The sequence below is a fragment of the Bufo gargarizans genome, chromosome 3 (assembly GCF_014858855.1).
Source record: "Bufo gargarizans isolate SCDJY-AF-19 chromosome 3, ASM1485885v1, whole genome shotgun sequence".
Taxonomy (NCBI): domain Eukaryota; kingdom Metazoa; phylum Chordata; class Amphibia; order Anura; family Bufonidae; genus Bufo; species Bufo gargarizans.
In genome coordinates, this window is record NC_058082.1 from 75549241 (window position 1) to 75565126 (window position 15886).

Sequence of the window (15886 nt, forward strand, 5' to 3'; positions counted from 1 at the left end):
GTCCCTTGCTGACGAGACGAGTATGCCTAGTCCATTGTCAGGGAACTGAAGGGCGGGGTGAGAAATCTGCGTGGCTCGGCCTCCGGCATGAACTGGAAGAAAAGTTCGAAATTAAATCTGGACAGCGCGTCGGCTGCTATATTCCTTTTCCCCGGGATGTGGCTACAATGCACGTGGAAGTTATGTGACAGGGCCAGCCAAACCAGCTGTCGCAACAGCGCCATGATCTTGGGGGACTTGGCCCTGCCCTTGGCCAAGATGTCGACCAAGGCCTGGTTATCTGTCACAAACATCACCGGTAAGTTAGCCCAGAGGTGGCCCCATGCCTGAGCCGCTGCCACAATGGGGTACAATTCCAACAGAGAGGAGCTGCGGATGGATTCAGCCTCCTCTAAGATGGCACTGGGCCAACGATCCGCTAGCCACTGGGCACCCCAAATGGTCGGGCAGGAGGAAGACCAAGGTGATACGAAAAAGGAGACGCCGTTCCATCGGGACAGGAACAACTCCCACATAGCCAGGTCCGCCATGGCCTGGCCGTCCAATCGGATGATGCTGTCCTGTTCGGGTGCCGAGGGAAGAAGCGGAAGCAGCCTTGACACGAAGGTTCTCCCCTGGGGCATAATCCTGGAGGCAAAGTTGAGCCGCCCCAGAAGAGACTGCAACTCGACTCTAGTGAGGCATCCCGTTGCTGCCGCATGGGAAATTACCTCCCGACACTGAGCGAGTTTCTCCTCTGGTAGGCTGGTTTGCAACAGAACCGAATCCAGGACGATGCCCAAGAATGATACCCTCGTGGCCGGACCCTCAGTCTTAGACTCCGCGATCGGAACAGCCAGACTGGCAAACAATCCGAGGAGGACGGAGAGTATGCCGGACCCGCCCTGCGGATCCTCGACAACCAGAAAATCGTCGAGGTAGTGGATGACCGACCGGAGGCCCCCGTGATGGACCAGGATCCAATGTAGCGCCTTGGCCAGCTGGTCGAATAACCATGGGCTACTCTTGGATCCAAACGTGAGCCTGTTGGCGAAAAAATACTGGCCGGCCCACTTAATGCCATAGAATTGCCATAACTGCGGCAGGATGGGAAGGAGTTTAAATGTATCCGCAATGTCAACTTTTGCCAGCCAAGCTCCCCTACCATGCGACAGGATGGCCTGGATGGCGTCGTCCACTGAGGAATAAGGCATGGAAAACTACTCCGAGGGAATCAGAGAATTGAGGCTCGGAACACCAGACACATGAGGGGCGGACAGATCATAAATTAATCTTTTTTTATTGGTGTTCTTCTTTGCCACCAAGCCGATGGGGTTATTGCGCCATGAGGAAAACGGGATGCGTGGGAACGGGCCTATGAGAAACCCCTTGGACACCTCCGACTGGAGCAACTCGCTAGTTGCTGGAGGGTCCAGGGTGGCGGACAGCAGATTCCTGCCCTCCCAGGGCACCTGTGGCAGAGCGATGAGCCCTGTGTGGAACCCCTGGCGGAAGCCTGCCAACAGGAACGCCACGAAGTCCTGATCGTGGTGATCGCGAAGGAGTGCCGCCAAGAGGTCCACGTTGATGTCCGCTAGTCAGGAACCTTTAGAAGACTTCTTTGGGCAGGCGGACCGTGGGTGGGCCCTGAAGCACAGGGAGCAGACGTGGAGTGATCTGCAGCTGGCATATGAGCACCCCCCTGAATTAAAGTTATTGCAGACCTGGCTCTTCCCCAGGTAGACAATAGGTCTGCCGAGCTTGTCTGTGGAGGGGTTGGATGGAAACGATCCAGAGGTCCCCGGGATGGCCCTGTCCTAAGACGGGTGCGCGGTATTGGGGCACCATTCAGAGGAGTGGAAAATCGACTGGCATGTCGCACAGTTGGGAGCCCTGAGGCCAGCAAAGTGACGGCAGAAAAGTTCGGTGTCAATCAAGGACCAGCTGGTGACATACTGGAACTGGGCCAGGGCTGCCGCCGCCTTGGCTGCAAAGGAACGGTGGTAGTCATAGAAGGCCGACCCACCATACTTGTGCCCTAGGTCAGTGAATAGGTACAAATAGCTGTCCAGTTCCTCTCTTCTCTCTGGCTGTGCGGTGCAGACGATGTCCCTGAAGAGGCTGAAGGCCAGGCCAAATTCCGGGATGCTCAACTTGCGGTTGAGCCGTGAATCCTTGGCCCGAAGGACCACCGACACATCGCCACAGTTGATGACCCGGTTCTCGGGAACATCTTGAGCGGCAATGAGGATTGATGCCAGATTGACATCTTTCCCCGCCAGGATGTCTCTCTTAAGGTTATCAGGAATGAAGTGAGAGGGGGACACCTGTGGAATGGGTCTTGTCGGACCTGTAGCCAGCCAGCCTGATGTAGATGGAGACATCAGCGGAACGGGAGCCGGGGGTACAACGGATGGCCGGGATTCGAGCTCCGAAACTCTTGCCCGAACGTCCGCTACCGAGTCCACCAGGGAATTCAGGGTCGCCTGCAGCTGCACCAGGGACAACTGGATGGCAGACGCCTCCGGTTGCACTGCCGCGGTGCTAGGGCTGGTCATGAGCAGTTTGTATAATTCTGCCTTTCTTGCGGTGGCCGGGTGTGGAATGCCCCTTCGGTTTAACTCGGCCAACAGTTTTGGGATGGTCCAGCTCCGAAGGGATGAGGGACCCGCTTGGCTTGACACGATCGAGCCGGAAATGGAAAGGCCGTCCTCCATATCCGAGGCTCGAGACATGGCAGAGCAGCTAAAAAATACAAGGCATGACAAAATAAAGGGAGAAAAGGAAAAAAAAAGAAAAAAAGGAGAGGGTGACGACGTACTTGGAGATTAGATTGGTGCACGACAGAGAGACACGTACCGGTAACGGAATTCACGAGACGGTTCAGACGAACCTGGCCTAACCGAACAGACGAAGACAATTAACGCGTGGTTATGATTTGACTGGGACCGAGGTGGTGCCAGTGCGAACTTACCTGAACAGGACCGAAAAGGAACGGAGAACTGGGAACAAACTCCTGTAAATAAAGCGACAGGCGAAACATTTGAAAGTGCAGAGGCCATGGGTGTCCACCAACCTGCGGAACCAGGCGAACTGGCCAGGCTGGGGCCCACCCTAAGGCCAAGCGACCATCCGAGCGCATCGGATCGGACACCTGACCGAAGAGAGCCGCCTGAGCGAACCAGGCGGTTTGACAGGAGAGAAGGCGCGTAGCCCTGAAATAGAGGCTGCGCGTAGCAGCGGCCCGTGAAGGGCAGTGGTGAGCCATGAACCTCGGATTTACGGAAAGCAAGAATGCCCAGGGGAGAAGCCGAAGATGGCCGCTTAGGGAGACCTGAAGCCGAAGGACAGGTGCGTGAACCCGTGTGAAAGACAAGAAACGTGAAGACCTGGGAGTACCAGGAGTGAGCCGAGCCCTGGGCGTTCCAGGGAAGGAGGGGGCGCCACCAACCGTGACCGGACAGCCGACTGTGACCGGCAGACAAAGACTTGGCGACATGACAAAAACACGATGGCCTGGGCGAACCAGGAAGACCAGACCTCTCGGACGGGACCCAATGCCCGAAGTGGGAAGGAGCCAGACCGGTCCTAGGTGGACACCCAAATTTTTTAATATATTTTTATTTTTTCATTAAAACTAATATCATATTTTAAAATAAATTAATATTATTATTTTTTGACTATGGCGGGTTTCCTGTAAAGACCCCTTTTTTTTCCTTTTTTTTGACTATATGGCGGGTTTTCCTGTAAATGCCGTGTTATATTTTTTATTTTTATTTTTTGTTGCGGACTATATGGCGGGTTTTCCAGAACGTACCTTTATTTCATTCCCCCTTTTTTTTTTTTTTTTTTATGTGGTGGGTTGCTGCGCATGCCTATACCGTTATTTAATAATTAATTTATCTCTTGACACTTCTTCCCCCCTCTCCCCGTCTGGCCTGGCTGCCCGCGAGCCCGCGCCCAGCGTGGAACGCAAGCTCACATCGCAGCCAGGGAGACGGGCAGGGGAAGGGTGACGTCATTTGTGGGCGCCGGAAGAGGAGTGCGTTCCAGCCGGGAACGCACGCTCATGTGCACCGGCTGCTACGCCGGACCCGATGTGCCCTGCTTGGGAAGACAAACCGCCCCCCCCCCCCCCCGACGATCGGGGAGACTCTGTTGGGCTGGCCGGTCCAAGCTGCCGCCGGAAGCTAGTGGAGCGGCGAGGTCCGGCACCCGGAAGTGCGTGCGTTCCACCCTGGAACGCATGCCTCCGTGCGCCGTGCCGGGAATGGGAGAGCCGGCCAGACCTGTGAGAGCCCCCCCCCGGCATGGGTGAGCCAGACCGGCTGCCGGGTACGTCCCCTGACGCCATACGCCAGGAACCCAGGGAGACGAGCGGAGGGGGGGGGGCGGAAGCCCGTGCGCTCCACGCTGGAACGCATCGGCAGCATGAGGCGGAGGGAGGGTGCCAGACCGCCGCCGCTCTTGCCCTGCGAAAGAGCCCCCCCTACTTACCACCAGGAGACACGAACTCAGCAAGAGGCGACCGTAGGTACCAGGAAACACACAAACACTAGCCAGTGAATCACCAAGAACCGGAACGCTCACTGTGATGAGGTAAGTGGGGGTTTATAAAGGCTCAAGCCCCTCCCACAAATTCAGGCTGAACCTCAGCCTTACCAACATATATATGACATCTTCTATATGAATGAAGGAAGGACATCTAGAATTCACTCTTCTATATTCATCAATGCATCACATCCTGAAAACAAAATATCGCCACACAGCAGTCTTATTCAATCCATCAAGTCTATCAGGAGCATCACCACTCCATACACTGACCGTAAATCAAAGAATGACAACTTGCATCATAAAATGCACTCTGCCTGGTGGGAGAGGAGGTTTAGATGTTGCTGGACTCGGTGTCCCTCATGTTGTGAACTGTTTTAAGAAGATCTTCACAAATAAAAAGAATAGGTGTTTTCACCTATATGGTGGTGAGTATGGAATCATTGCTCACTTAAAGGGGTTATGCTATGCCATGCTTGATGTAAAAAATTTAAACCAGACATATAGTACATGACAATCGCTTTCTAACAAAGACAGAACCAGCCCTGTACCTCACATGGAACCAGAGATATCCCCATTTATTGCTCTAATTGTTCTCTTCAGACTGGCAGCACAGGGGATGTGTTGTTTCTGCTGTAGCTCTTTCCATGTAACTAACACACCTTCTAACAGAACATATGGCTGGTGGCAATGGATGATTTAAACTGAGCACATGTGACCACCTCAGTGGACAAGAAATAAGTAAAAGAACAAACAGCAGGTGGCGCTATACAGATACATTTTATTGAATAACTCAGTGGCTATGGTAAGTTTTTAATTACATGTAATTACAAAAGTATTCAGATCCAGATGCTGGTTACAAAAATATAGAATGTGTTTTGTGGCACAACCCCTTTTAATCCGGAAAGAACTTTATCATACTAATCTATGTTCTTTGATTTATGAATAAATCACATCCACATGGACAATCATATTCAAATAAACAGTGACAACCTTACCCTTTCATGGCCCAAGATGGGAATAATTGTAATCTGAGCGACTGTTTCCATAACTCCATCTCGTCTAGCCAGTGCTTATAGTGGGTTATTACCTCCTTGGCCATGAAAGGTCGAGATGGAGGTCACCCCTTTAATAAAAAAATAAAAAAAAGTACTGGATATGGGTGGTATGAGTCCCAGTAAAAAATGAGAACCAATGCAGCTTCAAAGTTTCACCATGAAATAGAAGATTGCAAGTAGCCTAACGACCAATGACTTAATTCCGACATGACTTGGTCTTTTCATTTTCTTCAATAATAATAGAAATTATACTTACAAGAAAAACAGTGACTGTAGCCCAGTGAACAGCTCCTGAGTAATTTGTACAATGGGATTTTCATCTAGAATCCTGCAGATATATGTAATGGTACACAGGAAAACACTGGTTAATGTATAGATCACCACCAATGAAAAATACAGCAAGAATTCTTTATTTTGTGTCAACAGAGAAGATCATTTTGAGTTTGGTTGTCATGAAACCTACATAAGCGCCATATTTTCCTCAAAAATTGACCTTATAGAACACAATGGTCTTAGAAGAAAACATATTCCTTCATGGGTCCTGAGACTTATAAAACAACTGATTACTCAATACTTTTGTTATAAAACAGGCTGTACGGAAAGTGTTTTGATCTAAATAATTCAGTTTTGTATTTTTCATTTAGTTTTACTTAAAAGGATTGTCCACAGATTTAAACATATCACCTGTTCACAGGATCGGCTATATTCGCATCTCTGACGCAAACTCCGGTAGTCTCTTCCAGCAGAGGAACAGACTTGTGGAATTTACCATATCCTGTGTAGCCGGATACCACTGTATACCCCCAGCCACTGCCGGATCTCCATTGACTATAATGGGATCTGATTGAGATCTGGTGGCTTTCCGGAATAAATGTCAGTTTCAGTTGGACAAACACCTTTGCATACAGCAGTATTTATCAGGCCAAAAGCCAGCATTTATGCTAGGAAGCTGGCAGTGCCCAGAGTTCTGGCAGTGCCCTGCGGTATCCAGCTATGCTGGATACCATAAACTCCAGTAGTGAGTGAGTGCTGGAAATAAGAATCTACCATAGGTGACCAGTGTTTGATGGGTGGGGATCTGAATGCTGGGATCATAAAAATAGAGGTCCAATGTCACACCATATGAATGAAGCGGCAGTAAAGCATGTGCACAGTTGCTTCATTCATCACTCTATGTCACTGGCAAAGATAGCCAAGTACAGTGCTCGGTTAATTTCATGTTTCATGGAGCAGAAGAATGATTGCTCAACCACAGCTCCATTAATACAAGAAGACACAAACTTATCATTCTTGTGATTGGTTGGGGTCCCATCATCCGGATCCCTACAGATCACACACTTATCGCCTATCCCAGAGGTGGCCAACTCATGACTCGTGAGCCGGATCTTGCCTCTTCATATGCGGCTCTCAGGGCAATGGCCGGCTGGCTTTTCCTTTCCACTCCACTCAACTCCACTCTGCTCTGCTCCTCTCCACAGGATGAAGTACTGGGAGGCCCTTGCTCTGACCTGACACTGTGCACGTCGCTGTGGAGAGAGCGCCACGGTCCTGCAGAGCAGCAGTGGTGGAGGTACATGGAGTCAAGATTTTTTTTAATTTTTTTATTGAAGTACTGATCATGCGGTCTTATCTGACATGGGAATAGTCTGAGCTCAGATAAGACCCCAAATTCCTTATCAGACACAAAAAATAAGCTCCCTCAATGCTCACATCAGACATTACAAATCAGATACCCTATGTTCAGAGTATGAAGGGTTATTTGAGCATGAGGGTGTCTTCTGAGCATGGGCGGTCATCTGATTATGAAAATTCATCTGAGAATGGGCGGTCATCTGAGCATGAGGCTATCTGAGCATGGGGAGGTCATCTGAGCATGTGTACGTCACGTCACTGTGGAGAGCACCCTGGTCCTACAGAGCAGCAGAGGGGCACAGATTTGGAGAGGCAAGAGGTTTTTTATTTATTTATTTTAAATTGAAGTACTGAGCATGGGGGTTTTATCTGTCATGGGGGTAGTATTAGCTCAGATTAAGACCCCTAAATACTCATCAGACCCTCAGACCCACAAAATAAGACCCCCAGTGCTCCCACCAAACACCATAAATCAGACACCCCATGCCCAGATCTCTCCCCATGTCAGATCTGAGCATGGGGAATTATCTGAGCATTGGGGGTCATCTGAGCATGGGGGTGATCTGAGCATGGAGGGGGGGTCATCTGAGCATGGGGGATCATGTGAGCATAAGGGTATCTGATTTGTGATGTCTGATCTGAGCATTAAGGGTCTTATTTTGGAGGTCTGATGGTCTAATTTGGAGGTCTGATAAGGATTGGGGGGGGGGGGGGTCTTATCTTACGTCTGATGAAGATTGGTGGTCTGATCTGGAAAAAAAACATTTCATGTTTTTCTCCTGTAAAACTTAAGTGTGTCTTACATAGAACAAAAAATACAATAACTGGAGGAAACCAAACCAAATAAAACCAGGAAACCAAACAAACCCAACGCCATCCCCCCACTCCTCAGTAAGGAGAATGTTGTAACATCACCACACGACAACCAAACATGGCAGTGTCTGGGAAACATAAAGCCAAACGTAAATATGAAGATGAACACAGAACATTTCTTCTGGAATGGGAGGATTTGTATTTTTTCACTGAGATGAATGGGAAGCCATTCTGTTTGATGTGCCAGACACCACTATCACATTTTAAAGCTCCGAATCTTTAGGGCCTAAAACATGCTAAAATGAACCATTACTTTCCAAAAGGTACCCAACTTCGCAAACACAAGCTAAATGCATTGAAATGCCACTCAGAACAAGATACTCAGTTGTTTAAGAAACTAAAAAAACATTTGCAATGAGCCGCCCCCCCAGGGCCCTTTTGCGTCCAAGGTTTAGTGGAATGCCGAGTGGTGTGGTGCGACCTATATGTGTCATGGTGCTTCTACTTGGATACATCAGGACAAGCTTAGGCTCTGAAGCAAATAAAGGGGAGATAGTTGAATTAGGGGATTAAGAATTAGTCGAGTCCAGACCTTGATAGACTTTAACAGCAGCTTTACTTGGGTAAACTTGTTTTCAAACAATTTTCAGGCTCTCTGTTGGTTCCAGCAGGCTTTGGCATTAACTGGCAGGCACACTTGATAACTATGCTTTCTTTCTCTCTGCTGTGCTAAACTCAGCTTGGGTCTGGTTACTAGATTTTCAGTCGGTTCTGGAACCCCTGGATTGGGGTGCCTTTTGCTGTTGTCCCCCTCCTGACACTCAGTAAGTAAATTACCAAGGAGTCAGGGGGCTCTATGAGCTATCTCCCTTTGGAGAGACTCCTGCTGCAGCGAGATAACATTTTCCCCTTGCTGCTACTTCTTTCAAGTCTTCTTAGCTCCAATATGGAGTCTTAACCGGACTAAACTAGAACTGCAACCACTCCCTTCTGGTAGGAAGAAGGACTGGCCCACTTCTGCCCAAAGGGGAGGGGGGGGAATGGAATAGTGAGTTCCATTCTATCTAGGTATCTGTCTCTCTCTCTCTCTCTCTCTCTGCCATATATGCCGCCACCTGCTGGTGAACTAGGCACATTACATGAACAAAATAGTTGCATAACAATCATAACAATGGTAAAGGACCTGGAAATAAATACAAAGATGACATTTATGTTAGACCATTAAAGACAGTAGCAGTGTGAAGGAATGGTAACAACACTCTGGGGTGTTGCACATTCAGAAACTGTGATGAAATATTGCACGCGCCAAAAAAACATACAATGAAAGGGAATTTGTGAAATGTTGCCTCAGTGATGTCATTGCAATCTTGTCTCCAGAAGATGAACATTTGAAACGAATAGTATCAGACCTCCAATTGTCACAACATACAGTCGAACACAGAATATCAGACATTAACAGTGCAGTTGAAACACAACTGTACTCTGACCTTGAGAAATGCCAGTATTTCAGTATTGCACTAGATGAGTCTACTGATATACAAGACAAGCCACAGTTGGCTATTTTTTTATTTTTGCTACTTGATATTGTCCCGTTAACAAACAGAACTTGCAGCACCTATATGAAAGAGACCCTGATGCCTGTTTCAAAACTCAAAGCCATAACCACAGAAGGAGCACCGTCTATGATAGAATCTGTGAATGGCCTTGTCAGGCTGTGTAAACTTGATGACCACTTTCCAGAATTATGGACATTTCATTGCATAATTCATCAAGAGCAGCTGGTGTCTACAAAGCAAAATTAGGACCACGGTATGATGCCTGTTCTGGAAATTGTCAATTATATTCGCACTCATGCGCTTAATCACAGACAGCTCAGAAATCTCAGTGCAGACCTTGATAAGAACCTTCCCAGTGATTTGCCACTTCACTGCTCTGTAAGGTGGCTTTCAAGAGGTAAGGTGGTCTCTTGTTTTTTTTGAAATTTTGAGTCAAGTGAAAATGTTCCTGGAAGAAAAACTATCCTGTGCTCTCTGATTCCCAGTGGGCTTTGGATCTGGCATTTCTGGTGGACATGCTGCACCAACCTGGATAGACTCAACTTTGAGCTCCAAGGGAAATTAAAGATGCTATCTGATCTAGTGCAAACAGTTTTTGCATTTATTAACAAGCTCAAGTTTTTAAAACTCATATGAGAAAGGGAGAACTAATATATTTCCCCACTGTGGCAAATGCAAGTGCCCAAGCTGCTGAGATCCTGAAAAAGAGAACTTCTTACTATGCAGAACTTTTTGAAAACCTACAACAGATCTTTGAGGACCGATTCTACGATCTACAACTGAAAAGGCCAAAATTTAATTTCTTTGTTAACAATTTTGCTGCTGATTCAGATTGTTTAAAACCCCCACTGGTGACAGATGAAGCAACGACTCAAAGTGAGATAATTTAACTTTTGGAAGATAACTGACTCAGGTCAATTTTGAGTAAGGGAACCCCCAAAGTTTTGGAAAATCATGCCTATGGAGAAGTATCCCAATGTAAAACGACCTGCACTGAAGCTTCTGCCAATGTTTGCCTCAACCTATGTTTGTGAATCTGTTTTTGCCACCCTGAAACATATGAAATCCAAGAATTGCTCTGTTCTAAGTCCCCTTTCACATTGGCGAGAATTCCGTGCGGGTGCAATGCGTGAGGTGAACGCATTGCACCCACCCGGAATCCGGACCCATTCACTTCAATGGGGCTGTTCAGATGAACAGTGATTATCTCACATCACTTGTGCGTTGCGTGAAAATAGCAGCATGTTCTATATTCTGTGTTTTTCACGCAACGCAGGCCCCATAGAAATGAATGGGGATGTGTGAAAATCGCAAGCATCCACAAGCAAGTGCGGATGCAGTGCGATTTTCATGCATGGTTGCTAGGAGATGATAGGGATGAGCAACCCCATTAAAGTCAAGTTACTGTATTATTTTCCCTTACAACATGGTTCTAAGGGAAAATAATAGCATTCTTAATACAGAATGCTTACTAAAATGTGGCTTGAGGGGGTTAAAAAAAAAAATTAACCCACCTCATCCGCTTGTTCGCGCAGTCGGCATGTCTTCTCTTCTTTCAGGACCTGCCAAAGGACCTTTGATGATGTAACCGTGCTCACCACGTCCTGCTGAATGATTCTAATAATAATTCTTATAAAGGAAAAATAATAAAATCTACAGAACACCTAACCCAAACCGAACTTGAGTGAAGAAGTCCGGGTTCAGGTCTGGGTACCACAATCAGTTTTTTCTCACCCGCGTGCAAAATGCTTTGCATTTGCTTGGAAAAAACTGAGAAACGCAAAGGCAGTCAAAACTGACTGAAATTACGTACGCACTCGCACGATTTTCCCTGATCGCAGACGCAACACATCCGGACCTAATCCAGACACGCTCGTCTGCAAGGGGCCTTACTGACACACATGTGAAATAATTGCTTCTCGTAGCAACGACTGAATACAAGCCAGCAATACATTGTGAAAAGCAAAGATTGACAGAAGTCTCACTAAAGTTGTCTACATTACAGGTAGGAAAAGTAGTTTAAATGCACTTTTAAATGTTTGAAATCTCAATTGCAGTAATACTGTCGTGTGCATGTATATTTGTGTAAATGTATAGCTTGTGGCTCCTGGTAGTCATGCATTTTTATCTCTACGTCCTATGAGAGCACCAGGAGAGAGGATCCTCCTCCCAGGACAGGAAACCCACAGGTATAAATTAAAAGGAGCCTCTCCCTCATTCAGTGGTTTCCTGCCATGGAAGGACAACCTGCAGATTTTCTATTTTTACATAGGAGTAGTTTCTCCCTGGATTTTAAAGGGAACCTGTCACCGGGATTTTGTGTATAGAGCTGAGGACATGGGCTGCTAGATGGCCGCTAGCACATCCACAATACCCAGTCCCCATAGCTCTGTGTGCTTTTATTGTCTAAAAAAATGTATTTGAGACATATGCAAATTAACCTGAGAGGAGTCCTGTACGTGAGATGAGTCAGGGACAGGACTCATCTCAGGTTAATTTGCATATGTATCAAATCAGGTTTTTTTACACAATAAAAGCACACAGAGCTATGGGGACTGGGTATTGCGGATGTGCTAGCGGCCATCTAGCAACCCATGTCCTCGGCTCTATACACAAAATCCTGGTGACAGGTTCCCTTTAAGGCTGGCTGGGCAGAGGTGTGCGCTGGGTGAGTTCCCCGCTATGCACACCTTGTAGATGGTGGTCTCTGAACGGACGTGGCGGTACTCACCATAGGACAGCAGGCAAGGAGAGCGATCTCTGCTTCGCCTCGTGGCGTTCAGCGTCTGGCCTCCACAGAGCAGGCAAGTAAGAGGGGGGCAGAGCTTGAAGGAGCGCTCTTTTCAAAGCAGCAGAGCGGTAGTGGCGAGCTCAAAGGCGACCGATACATACGGATGTAGTAGAGTTAACACTCATGATTTATTTTAAACTAAATGTGTTAAGCAAACACCTTCAATTGCATTACAATGGCTTTTGTCTCAAGATAACGTGATGAATTAAGAAATTTGAGTTAAGAGATTGAGTGCTAACCCTGCTACAGCTGTAAAAGGAAGTGCTAATCAGGAGATCCTGGCGTCCCATGCTGGATTCAGAGAATTTTTCAGCCCAGTTCAAGCCTGCCTTAGGATCTTTGCGGGGTTCTTCCAGTTCCAAGGCCGCAAGAGGTATCCCAGTATGGAGAGCTCTGGGGAGAACCCAAGAGACCCAGTTACCCCTGCACCTGTGGTATGAATGAGGGTATGGGTCTATCTTCGATGTAATTGACTTTTTTGGGCATTGTTATTTTATCCTGGCCTTATGACTTTTTTTTTAGGATAAACCCAAAAAAGCGGCCTCTAAAATGCGCCATAAAGAATGTGGCCTCTGTAAAACAAAGCTTATACTAAACCGTTATGTAGAGCATGCATTGAAAATACCATTGCTGAAGAATCCCAGGGTATGGTTAGATGCATGAAGAAAATGATTAGGGAAGAAGTCAATAGTACCTTGCTATCTAGAAAAGAACACTGTCACCATAGACAGAGAGGTTCTAGAGAAAAGTCTGCTTTAACTTTAAGCGATTCTGATGTTTCCAGTTCTGATGAATTCCTAGAAAGCGGGGAAGTCGATACAGCTTCTTCACCCTCGGCTGACGAAGGTGGCGGCAGACCGTTTTTTCCCATTCAAGATGTAGATCAGCTTGTTAAAGCTGTTAGAGCAACCATGAATTTTGAAGATGCTGAAGAAGTCTGATCTGTACAGGACATCATGTTTAAGGGGCTACAAACAAAAAAGAAAAGAGCATTTTTTATCCATAAAAATATCGAGGCCATGATTAACAGGGAATGGAAACATCCGGATAAGCGCAGTTTCATCCCAGGCTCGGTAAACTGAAAATATCCCTTTGAAAAAGGTGATTGCTCTTTATGGGATAAAGCCTCTAAAATCGCTGTCCCCATAGCCAAAGTCTCGTGTAGATCCTCACTGCCTTTTGATGATCTCGGTCAACTCAAGGGCACGATGGATAGGAAGGCAGATAGTTTTTTAAAAAGAACTTGGGAGTCCATTGGAGAGGCATTTAAACCTAATATCGCTTCTACTTGTACGGCGAGAGCACAAATTATGTGGAATAAACAACTGGAGGCTCAGATAAGGGATAAAACCCCCAGAGATAAATTATTAGAATCCCTTCAGGCCATCTCTAAGGCAGCAGATTTTTTGGCTGATGCATTGGCTGATGCTGTTAGACTATCTGCTAGGGCCTCATCTATGGCTAACTCTGCTCGTCGAGCATTATGGCTGAAAAATTGGTCTGGTGATGTAGCCTCTAAAAGTTTTCTTTGTAGCATCCCATGTCAGGGTAAATACCTTTTTGGCTCAACCCTAGACAATATCCTAGAGAAAGCAGGGTAGAATAGAAGAAGAAGGGTTTTCCATCTTCCATTCCTCCTTCCTTTCGTAGACAGAATATTTATTTTCAAAAGGGCAGTCGGTTTAAGGATAGGGAAAAAAAGCCCGGGGAAAAAGAACGATAAGTGGAAATTTTCCAGATCCAGAGCTAGATTTTTTTTTGTTCAGGAATCAGCCCTCAGATACTGCCAGCAAAGATAATCCACAATGATGCCAGGGTGGGAGGAAGATTAAAACATTTCCTCCCAGCCTGGACAAAAATAAACAGTCTAGAGTTTCTATAAGGAAAGGGATGTCAGTGTTAGGAACCCTGACCACCTGTATCCTGGCTGTGCAATGGGCCCAGGTACATTGCAGAGCTCCTCAGTGGGAGATCTTAGGGGCTTGGTCGGGCGAAGCAAGAGACCTGGAGAACAAAGTTTTAATCTCAGCTCAGACATGTCAGGCCCTAGAGTGGTGGCTTTCTCTGGACAATCTAGTTCAGGGCGTTCCTTGGAGAATAACAAACCCACTTGTGATAACCATGGATGCCAGCCCACGAGGATGGAGGGAGCATGTGGGGGAAACCTTACTCCAGGGATTATGGGATTGCCCAATATTGGATAATTCTTCAAATCTGAAAAAGCTCATGGTCGTCCTTCGGTCCCTACAGGGAGTTCTTCCCCTAATCAAAGACAGACATGTTAAGATATTATCCGACATTTGCTCCGTTGTAGCATATCTGAACCATCAGATTTATTCCCTAATAGCCTTGTCCTTGTCTGCCCTTCACATCAGAGGGGTGGACAATTGGAAGGCGGATTATTTGAGTCATCGGTCTCTGGATCAGAGGGAATGGTCCCTCAATCAATCAATTTTTTCCAGGATAGTCAGACTCGGGGGATTACCACTGATAGATGTGTTTGCCACCAGAGCAAACAGGAAGGTGGAGAAGTTTTTCTCCCTATCTCTAGCAGACTTTCCGAACGCAGTGGACGCCTTGCTTCAGCCATTGAGCCAGGGTCTATTATATGCGTTTCCCCCCTCTTTAGATTATCCCCAGGGTTTTGAAGAAGGTCAGAGAGGACAGGGCAAAGATAATACTCATAGCTCCTTTTTGGCCCCACCGAGCATGGTTTTACTGGCTAAGGATCATGTCTATAGCTGATCCCTGGGTCCTGCCGGAGATACCAGATCTTCTAATGCAAGACCCAATTGTTCATGCCCCAGTCAAGGGACTCCATTTGACGGCATGGCTTTTGAGCGGTGCTTGTTGTTAGACAAAGGGTTATCCGAGTCTGTTGTTTCTACCATGTTGCTAAGTAGAAAAATGGTAACCACCAAAATTTATGCCAGAACTTTTTTAAGTTCTTGGGTGTTTCTCCCTTTACTTCCTGTCATCTCTAGCTTACTAAGGTTCTAGATTTTCTCCAGAAAGGTGTAGAGAAGGGTTTAGCATTAAGTACGTTAAAAGTACAAGTGACGGCCCTTAGTGTTTTGTTTGACTACAGATTAGCTTGTCATCCTTGGATTATTAGGTTCTGTAAGTTAGTATCCAGACGTCTCCCCTTTAGGATGCTTAGGACGCCCCCTTGGGATCTCAGTCTAGTATAACAGGCAATGGTTAAACACCCTTTCGAGCCTATAGACACCTTGCCGATCAAAATGCTGAGTTTAAAATGTATCTTTCTAGTGGCCATTACCTCGGCTAGAAGGATAGGCGAGCTTTAAGTCCTCTCCATAAGTCCTCCATACACTTTCATTCAGGAAGATAGAATTTGTTTTAGACCCAATCCAGCGTTTCTACCAAAAGTAGTATCAGACTTCCATAAAGCCCAGGAACTGATTCTACCGTCTTTCTGTGCAGACCCCAAAAATCAGAGGGAGGCAGAGTTTCACTGCCTGGATGTTAGGAAAAGTGTTTTAGAA

At 46.8% G+C, this 15886-nt stretch overlaps 1 protein-coding gene across 1 annotated transcript in view; it reads right to left on the reverse strand.

The window, feature by feature from the left end:
* Positions 1-15886, reverse strand: part of RXFP2 (relaxin family peptide receptor 2) — a 331515-nt gene that overhangs the window by 69073 nt on the left and 246556 nt on the right. The window contains exon 9 of the mRNA XM_044285462.1: positions 5845-5916. Within this exon, the coding sequence (XP_044141397.1) occupies positions 5845-5916 (72 nt within the window). The remainder of the gene's footprint in view (positions 1-5844; positions 5917-15886) is intronic.